The sequence below is a fragment of the Cajanus cajan genome, chromosome 8 (genome assembly GCF_000230855.2).
Source record: "Cajanus cajan strain Asha chromosome 8, NIPB_CcT2T_4, whole genome shotgun sequence".
NCBI lineage: Eukaryota > Viridiplantae > Streptophyta > Magnoliopsida > Fabales > Fabaceae > Cajanus > Cajanus cajan.
In genome coordinates, this window is record NC_138524.1 from 54,088,947 (window position 1) to 54,099,442 (window position 10,496).

Genomic DNA, 10,496 nt, shown 5'->3' on the forward strand with positions numbered 1-10,496 from the left:
TCTTCTTGACTTGTTTTTTACTTGTTGATGTCCTTGGTCAGCTTTGATTCTCAGAATCCACCCTTTGTTATCATCAAAACTTTCATACTCCAAATCTGAGTTGATTCACAACTCCATGAATCTCAACACCCACGAGTACAAGTTGTCATTCCTACTTGTGTCTGTCTTAACTTCACATATACACTATATTTTTTAAGATGTGTTTAATCACATTAATTATACATAATACTCTAATTTATTGTCTTAGGAGTATTAATAAAACAAAATATTAAATAATTTAAATTTATTGAAAATTATTTATATTTTAGTCAAAAAAGAATTAAGCATATGATGTATATATACATAAGTCCAAAGAGACTAGTTATTAAGAATCTTGAAATTATTTTTTAAAAACTATTCAATAGACTATTAAATATTTGTGAATACTTAAAAATAATAACTTTAAAAAACTAATTAATAAACTATTAAAAATTTGTGAATATTTAGAAATTTCGAATGCTTTTTTGTATATATTTTTAACATATTAATTAATTTACTTTTTGCTCTTTTTTTTATATTAAAATTATAATATTATCTATTTTAATTTTTAAATAAACATTATTCTCCTATCCCAAATTAAGTATCGTGTAAGAATAAAAAATAAATATGATATCAATTTTTCAATATAGTATTAATTACCTTTTTTATTTAATTATATTTCTAATAATATCATTTATAAATTATTATGTTACATTTTTCTGATAAAAAAAATTAAATGATTATAATCATGAGTTCAACTCAACTAAAATTTGATAATATATGAAACATGAATGAATAAATTCAATTTATTAACATAATATATAAATTTTATTATGCATAGCTAAATTGCATAATTATCAAATAAAAATTCGTTATGTTAATAATATATTTTCAATTTAATTACTATTTTAATTTTTATAATTTTATAAATTATATCTTTTTAATTCTTATAATTAAAAATATTTCATTTTAATTCTTATACATACTTCTTTTTTTTTTTTTTTAATTTGTATAATGTCATTTGTTCTTATATATCATAAACTTTACTGGCTAGTCTCATAGTAGTAGATGCTAGTAACTAAAAAAAAGTAATATGTATAGAGAATAAAATAAAACAATTTTAATTATAGGAACTAAAAGATAAAATTTATAAAATTATAAGAAGAAAAAATGATTATTAAAAAAACTATTTAATATAAAAGACCCTATTATTAATATATTGTCATTAAAAGTATAAACTTAAAAGTTATATTAAAAAAAATAAAATTAAGACGGTCAATAATAGAACCCAAAAAATCACTTAGATTTAAGTAGTGTTGAAAGTTGAAGTGATATATATAAGAGCTGAACTTTAAAAGGTATTGACATGGTTATAACTTTTACCTTAAAAAAAACAATAACTATTCCGAGAACATTTTAAGATTTACTTTTGTAAAAATCCAAATCTGTTGAACTAAGCTTTAACAGTGGCAAATTAATATGCACATGAAGGACGGTGGCATAAATTGCCATCTTTGACGTTCCCAAAGTGCACAGTAGGATGACACTCTGGCATGAATGAAGTGTGACATACCAAAACATACAAACGGTGCATAAAATAAAATAAAATAAAATTAAAAAAAATAGCCAATTTTCATCAACGCTCGTTTTTGTCAAAAAGCCCACTGACTCACCAGTGTGGTGCAGAGGTAGAAAAAGTTGTTAACCATTTATTTCAATTTTCCAAATCCCCTTTTCTCCAAACTTAAGTGCTATCTGCTTCTGGTTCAGGTTCAGGTTCACTCTCACACTCACTCTCACATTTCACCCTATATATATAACCCCCCCATGGAGGATCCTCCCCAAACCTAAAACCCCCAACCCCAATTCATAATTCTCAACCATGGCTGATGATGCCAGTAGCAATTGCAACAGCAATTCCCTCATCCACCACCCCACAAACTTCAAGGGTGGATGGCATGCTGCCATCTTCATCATATGTGAGTCCAAATCCACACCCATTTCCCCTTTCTCTCTTTCTCACCATGTCTTGATCGAATCTTGCTCCATCATGCATGTTGTCACAAGATTAGCCTCTCCCACTAGACCAATTTTATTTCTGCATTGATTCTGATTTCACCATGTAGTTGTGCATATACATATATATATGGTTGTGATTTTTTCATTATTTTTATGATTCTAGTTGTGGAATTCGCCGAGAGATTTGCATACCAAGGGTTGGCTAGTAACCTCATCCAATACCTCACAAATGTTCTGAATGAACCCATCACAGAAGCAGCCAAGGATGTGAACACATGGGTGGGAGCCTCCTCTCTCTTCCCTTTGCTTGGTGGCTTCATCGCTGATTCTTATCTGGGTCGCTTCAACACAATACTCGTCTCATCGCTCATTTACCTCGTGGTAAGTTAATTCTTTTTTATTTTTTTTTACTTCACACCCCACCCAAAGTACTCAATTTTTTCACTGTTTTGTGATGCTTAATTCTTTTGGGTAAAGTGTTGTGTTGTGTTGCGTTGAGTCTTGGTTCTTCCCTCTTGATTCTTGCTCCATGTGTGGAATCTAATTTTTGTGCTCACTGCTCTTCGGATGCAACAACTTTGTCTTTTTCCGAGTTTTTTGTGTTACGTAGGTGGTCCCGCGCTAGTGGTAACCATAATAAATGTTTTAGGTTAAATTATTTAATGTTTTTGTTTTTGTTTTTTTTAATTTCGTCGGAATCTCGTAACCGCGGTGTTTCATCGCAGTCAACTGCAAGTAAGTAACTGGTTGTACTTTTCGACACGGATTAAGCCATACAATTACAAAATAACTATCACTTCCATCATGGCTTTAAAATGTATCTCAGGTTTGTTAAATATATAAATAAATAAATAAATAAATGTATCTCAGGATAATTTTAACAATTTACTGTCTGTCTTTTTCTTTTTCTAATTGTAATGTATTGAAGAGAACCTCGATCTTCAACAAAACCTTTAATTGTATTATGGAATTACCATTTTAGTTTGAAATTGGACAAATATACGATTTTGGGATGTATCCTAATTTTTTTTAATGTTTATCCAAATTAGTTAACAAATTAAATTTCCCCGAAATATTTTTATTAGAGGGTACAAGTTTGATATTAAATTATTATTTCAAATAAAATTATCCAAGACTAAATAACAACATTTGACTGGAAATCAAGTATTTAATAATATAAAATATTTTTTCACTATTAATCAATTATATTTACTGTTAGTATGGATTTTTGACTATTTATTTTAGGAACTAACAAATTTATTACTTATCATGATTGAATGACTTAGTAAAATTATTTTGTATTATTAATGCATAATCTATTTTCTCATTAATTTATTGTTAAGTGATAATCAATATTCCTTTCAACTCAAAATAACTATAATTTAATATTTTTACACATATATTAAAAATGATAATTGTGTAGAAAAATAATTATAAATATGTTTTTATTTATTTATGTAATTTTATTGAAATATCTGAACTCCTTGATAAATGCATTACTAAAAATTCATTATTAAAGATATTTTTATCAAAACAATTTGTTATTGAATTTGTTTAAATTTGTAATTAAATAATTTTCTAAATTCTAAAAAAATGATTTTCTAAATAATTATGGATTTCCTTTTTGAAATGAATAATTAAAAATATATATATATATATTTATTGATTTCTTCATTATTATTTTTGTTACATTTTTTTGGTACATACCTTAACCATTATGGAGTATTATTTTAGAGATATTGAATAATAAATTTTTGGATTTCTCTTCATTAACATTAACTAGTGGCAAGGAGAGAGAAAAACATAGGATCCATGTGAGACTCATTTTTGTTAAAAAAACATGTGAGACTCATTTGTATATTATATTGGATAATATAATTTAAAATTAGTAGTAATTATTTTATATTTTAATAGTATTTCTATGAATGAATATTCATATATAAATCTTTCTTGTTTCAAAATAAAAATCATTAGAATCTGAAATTCAATTCATTCCAGAATTTTATATGCACTTAGTCGAAAAGATTTTAAATACTGAGATTTGTATATTTATTTAAATTTAAATTTAAAATAAATACGAAAACATTTAGACCAATTTAAGTAAAAATCCACTTTATAAGTATACAACAAGCCAGGACATAAAGATTATAAATTCAAACTAAGGAGATACTTGATTCCTGATGTAAGTTGATGTTTATCTTTTCTTATCTCATCCACCTCTCATGATGCTAAAACGCAAGTGACTCTTGTGAGATTTTCAATATTTTGAATTGGAAAATCAACGCGTCAAATCAAACACTAGAAAAAGTTTGTCATCACAAACCCCCTCCCCCACTATCCATAAATTTTCCTGTGGTTTCAATCCAATTCACACCGGTTACTTTTTTACTTTTACTTTTATTTACTTTTACTAATTTTAAAGAATATTACACACACATATATATATATATATATATATATTAATATTTTTTTAATAATCATATTATTGTTATAAAGTATCAGCAATTTTATTAATGATCAATCTTTATTAAAAAATTTGACTAAAAATTCACATTCTAATTATATTTTTTCTTATTTACAAGATTCAAACTCATAGGGAAGTATCTCTTTTTGGTTACTTTTTTCATCAATAAAACTCAATTTCGTGACTTTATTTAAGAAAATGAATTAAGTTTCATTTGAGTCAGTATCTTCATATTAAAATCAATATTTTAATAGTAATATAAACTTGTATATTATTTATAATTATTTTTATCAAACATACCTATAAATTAATCTAAAGTTTAATTACTATCACCGTCGTCAATTTTTATTTATTTATTTATAATTACTTGATCAAGATATCAAAATTCATTAATTAATAAATTTTAATAGGGTAGTAAGCATAACTTTCAAAACACACATTCCATTATTATTATTATTTTTTTATCTCTTATTGATACACTACTAGTTATGTGGGGTATTTCTTCTTATGGGTACTTTCCACGAATCACTCAAACGCTAGAGCACATCTCTTATGATTCCAATATTCCGTACAAGATTTGCATATTTCCTGTGATTGTCCATATTATAACTGAGCCTCATGCATGCACTGTCAATTAATTTAATACATAGTTTTAGCCATTCTTGATGGAAACAGAATATCATATCCTAACGTCACATGAACATATATGCTACAGGGCATGATTTTCTTGACACTTTCAGTGTCGGTACTCAAACACAAGCTGCTCTTTTTCGTGGCACTTTATGTCCTCGCCGTAGGCGACGGAGGTCACAAACCCTGTGTTCAGACCTTCGCCGCCGATCAATTCGACGAGGACACGCCCGAGGAGAAGGATGCCAAGAGTTCATTCTTCAACTGGTGGTACTTGGGGATTGTGGCTGGCTCAACTGCTTCTGTTTTCGTTGTGATATACCTTCAGGTAATAAATTCATCATATTCTTAAGACTTAGCTCTGAATTAATGAGTTAATTATTAAATTAATCATATGAATTTATTTAATATTAATCATTATTTTTTATAATTTTTGAAGCTAAAGTGAATGTCATTAGATAATGTTTGGAGATTAAAATGACTACTTCTTTTTATAGTAATTTTAGAGATTAAAATTTCATTTTGATAACTTGCTAATTTGTTGTATTAAAAAATTTTGTTGGATCATTTCGCTATTCATGATAAAAAAACCGGCATCAATTTGATTGTCTAAATATTGATAACACTAAAATGGTTGATGATTACTGATTTTCTTAAGAAAATATCTTGTGCTGTGCAGTGTGACGATATATCTATTGAAAACTCAAAATGTATTAAAATAATGATTTTAAGATAATAAAGCCGGTAATAAAGTTATATTTTTATTATTAACTTAAGCTTTAATTTCCTCGTAATTAAAAAAAAAGTGTTCGATTTTTAATCATCTTATGACGTTAATTTGATTCCAATAGACAGTAACTTTTGAAATATTTCGATTGAAAAGAATCATTCGAGAATCAAATTGTTGCTATAAAGTCTTTCGAAAATCTGTCGAATGACAAAAGTTGGATTTCCTCTATTGTTAATTTGTTTGTTTATGACCAATTTCTTTACTTGTATCTGATAATATCCACGTTTAGCACATCTCTATTATTTTTTGTTTATAAGCAACTTTAGTTATTAAGTTGTATGTGATGGCTTTTCATTCCTTCTTTTTGCCAAACAATTCTAATTAATACTTGTTCACAAGTTAAGAATTAAATTGTTAACACGCAAGTTAAGAATAAAATTGTTTCCTTAGCACTTTGAAGTTCTCTTGTATTATTATGATCAAATTATTATTCTAATTGTTCATCTATTCTTTTGAAGTCTATGATTGAAATTCTACATCTGTTTTCCGGGGAAAAAAATCACGGTTGAAAGTATTGTAAAGTATATTTTTATTATTTTATCCACTAAACACTAACATCTTATGAAGTGTAATAAGAAAGTGATTAATTAATAAAAAGATTGCCACAAACATATATGAAATATAATATAAGATCTGACATTAAATAACATTTTCTTTTATAAAACAATGGTTTTCGAGGTAGGTGGGACACGTAAAATGCGAGAAACAATATATAATTATTTGTGTTTGTGTGTGTAACGTAACGCCAAAACAAATGGAACAGTACTATAGTGGATAAACATACAAGGGGAATTTATGGATCACACACATTTCTTTATTAAAATATAAAGTTTCACTAACATGGGAACATATTCCACATACAAGTCTTTTCCATTTATATGCATCACCCTTGGACAAGTTAAGTGAAAAAACGGATTCATTGTAAAAGGTGAGAAGAGTGGACGCTGACTTTTACATTTTACAAAAAGAGGTTAGGTTAAATATAGACAAAAACAAAATGGAGTTTATTCTACTATATATTAACAATCTCTTAGTAATTAAGTGATGGTTTTGATAAATCATCTTTTTAATAATTTCCTAAAGCGTCGTCTAATCATATACCAACAATAAGTCTGTTGATTTGTATAGTAGTCATTTTCATTGTTATATCAATGATGGTTTAATATTCATTGATAAGATGAAGGACAATTAAACCCTTTTATAATAATGTGTGGAACATATGTAAACATTGAAAAATCACACAACCCCACGACTCTACGTTGATTATTACCACACATGATGTAACAACAAACCCCATATAACTCTATGTTTACCAAAACCACACATAAATGATGTCATCGGTAAGAATAAGTGATTACATGAGTAAAATATTTATTGGGCCCTGTGTTCCTTGATGGTGTTTTGGTGAAGAGAGGCAATGAAAATAATTGTAATTGATGATGTTGATGTGAATTGAATTGGAACAGGACAATGTTGGGTGGGGGGTGGGGTTGGGGGTGCTGGCAGGTGTGTTGGCTTTGGCATTGGCACTCTTCTTGTTGGGAATCAAAAGGTACAGAAAGGAAGGCCCAACAGGGAGCCCATTCACGAGGCTGGCCCAAGTTTTTGTTGCCGCGGCTCGCAAGTGGCGCGTGCAGTTCACGCATGGCCATGACAATTATTGCTACGAGGAGGAGGAGGAGGATCATGAGCCCCATCATCTCCATGTTCAACCCAAATTTCACACTTTGCTCCATACTCATCAATATAGGTGGGTGCCACTCTCTACTACTAGAACTCTCTACACTTTGCTTCATGAACTTGCAAAACCTATGCTTTACGTCACACCCATTTTGAAACAAAATCAATATTTTTTTTTGTTTTTTTGGTGCATGGAACATTTTCTCCATGTTGTTTATAACTAAGTGCAAGTGGGAGGAATGATGTTGAATTTGTGGTGGGAAGAGTAAAGTTTGATCAATAGTTGATATTACATTTGTTTTACTTGAATTAAGAATATGCCATTTTAGTTTCATGATAAAGATACATTGAGCAAATATGTTGAACTTTTGCTTCTGTTAGAGATTATGAACATTATTTAATCAAAGTCAACTATCTTTGTAAAAGGAATAAGTAGGTTTTCCACAAATTAATGCTCTATGAAAAGAAGAAATGCATTTTTGAAGTTAGTTACAATTTCAATTATCAATTAGAAAGTTAATATTCATTACTCATTAGTTAATATTCTCACTTTAAAAAAGTGGAATCCTTTCACACACACATTATAAATGTTATTATCTGCTGTAACATTTTTCATATCTCGTTTTAATAAGGAGGTCTCTCTTTTTCTTTGCATCCTTAACACAAACACTTCTAAGTATTTATAAACAAACTAACCAAAAGCAAGGAATAATATTAAAATAGGAACAACACATGTTTCAACACAGACTTTACCATTATTTTAATACATTCCAAGTATCTAATCAGTTGCACCACTCATAGAAAAATTATTCCCACAACACTTTCTAATAATCCCATTGGAGATTTTATAGATCGTACAATGGAGTCAACTCTGAAACAATCAAAACTCATGGGGTCCACATGGGATGGGTCTATGTATGGTTGGAGTGATACCAACAACTCATTGTGGAAGAAATATTAGACTAGACTCTCTTTTCCCTGTGATTTTGTTGACACTTTTCTATTACCACATCATTACTAAAAGGAAAAACGGTGAAATTGAAACAGACTTTTGGACAAGGCAGCGATCATTGATGAAATTGATGCCAAAAGCAAGACAAGAGACCCTTGGAGGCTATGTTCAGTGACACAAGTTGAGGAAGTGAAGCTTGTCCTTCGCTTGATTCCAATATGGCTAAGTTGCTTAATGTTCACTGTTGTACAAGCTCAAGTACACACATACTACATCAAGCAAGGTGCCACCATGTTGCGTTCCCTAGGGCCACATTTTCAAGTCCCTCCAGCATCACTTCAAGGCCTAGTTGGAGTCACAATCCTTTTAGCAGTGCCATTCTACGACCGAGTCTTCGTGCCACTGATGAGAAAATTCACAGGAAAGCCAACCGGGATCACAGTGCTGCAGAGAATCGGGGTTGGACTTTTCTTATCCATAGTCAACATGGTTGTGGCAGCACTCACGGAGGCCAAAAGGGTTAGTGTTGCAAGGGAGCATGGCCTAATAGATGACCCCAAAGCAGTGTTACCAATCAGCATATGGTGGATGCTTCCTCAGTACATGGTCACAGGGATGTCTGATGCATTCACAATTGTGGGGCTTCAGGAGCTGTTCTATGACCAAATGCCTGAGGCACTCAGGAGCTTGGGGGCTGCAGCATACATAAGCATTGTGGGGGTTGGAAGCTTTGTTGGCAACATAGTCATAGTTGTGGTGCAGGCCATAACATCTAGGGCTGGGGACAAGTGGCTAGGGGACAACATCAATAGGGCACACCTTGATTACTTTTACTGGGTACTGGCTGTTCTTAGTGCTGTTAACTTGTGTGTTTATGTGTGGCTTGCTAAGGTTTATGTGTACAAGAAAGTTGATGAGGGTCATCAAACAAGTCACCAAAACGGTTCTGGCCGCAACAAGTACAGATCTGGAGTGTAGGGAAAAAAATAAAAATAAATGTTTGGCTTTGGTTTTGATGTAGCTAATGCCAACCATTACAAATCCAAGATGAGAGTAATTGAAGTCTAGATGAACAATGTAATTCCAATAACAAGTAATATTAGTTGCATATCTTGGGTTTCAATATGAGAGGGTTCAGTGAATGATCATACTCTATATGTAAAGAGAGAGAGGGGGTAATTTAGTTAAATCCAGTTATATTTATTTAAAATTATAAGTATTTAAAGACTTTCTTAAGCATTGTATATATAAAATCATGAGAGTTAATTAATTTAATTTTCTGAAGATGACCACTTGTGATTGTTTAAGTTGACAACAAGGAAGGACTAACTTGTTAACAAATGATATTTGCGGAAACCAATTTATATAAATATACATTTCTAAGAATCGAGAAAATAGAAATGGCTACTTCTAAAAAGACCAACTTACATATTATCTTTCAAATTAAATATATCGTAAAATTGGCCTACTTTAACATTAGTATTAAATATATTGTTCATAAAGTCCATTTGGATATAAATTTATAAGTATTTTTTTAGAGTTTTTTATTAAAAAAAAAATATCTTTCTATTTTTTGTAAAGAAGTTCCCAAAAATATTTTTCACTTGTATTTAAATAAATTCTTAGTCTAATTTATGTTTATCATTGTGTTTGAAACCATGTCAAACAATAATAATATTTACATTTAAAAAAACTCTTAGTCTAATTTATGTTTATCATTGTGTTTGAAACCACGTCATACAATAATAATATTAATATTAGGTATAATGTTCTTCGTTAAAAAGTTATGATGTCTGATAGTGTTTGGTTTGAGATGACAATATATAGACTATTGATGTGTTTGGAACTGTGCATCAAGGGACATTAAGCAACTCAATACAACATATAGTGATAGCTTGATTTTTTTGTCCAAACGTGTGTTAAAATTGGACTAATTTAATATT

At 29.6% G+C, this 10,496-nt stretch overlaps 1 protein-coding gene across 1 annotated transcript; it reads left to right on the forward strand.

The window, feature by feature from the left end:
• The first annotated feature begins 1,682 nt into the window (after positions 1–1,682).
• LOC109807846 (Major facilitator superfamily protein) lies at positions 1,683–9,837 on the forward strand. Its single transcript, XM_020370514.3, has 5 exons — positions 1,683–1,997; positions 2,201–2,418; positions 5,217–5,459; positions 7,388–7,671; positions 8,649–9,837. Exons 1-5 carry the CDS (start codon positions 1,901–1,903, stop codon positions 9,529–9,531), a joined length of 1,725 nt encoding a protein of 574 aa, XP_020226103.2. The 5' UTR covers positions 1,683–1,900; the 3' UTR covers positions 9,532–9,837.
• The last annotated feature ends 659 nt before the right edge of the window (positions 9,838–10,496 follow it).

Excerpts from the sequence above, each read along its gene's own strand:
- LOC109807846 (XM_020370514.3), top strand. The coding sequence starts at position 1,901 with ATGGCTGATGATGCCAGTAGCAATTGCAACAGCAATTCCCTCATCCAC. Across the intron at positions 2,419-5,216 it reads CATCGCTCATTTACCTCGTG|GGCATGATTTTCTTGACACT; the intron begins GTAAGTTAATTC and ends TATATGCTACAG. Across the intron at positions 5,460-7,387 it reads TCGTTGTGATATACCTTCAG|GACAATGTTGGGTGGGGGGT; the intron begins GTAATAAATTCA and ends GAATTGGAACAG.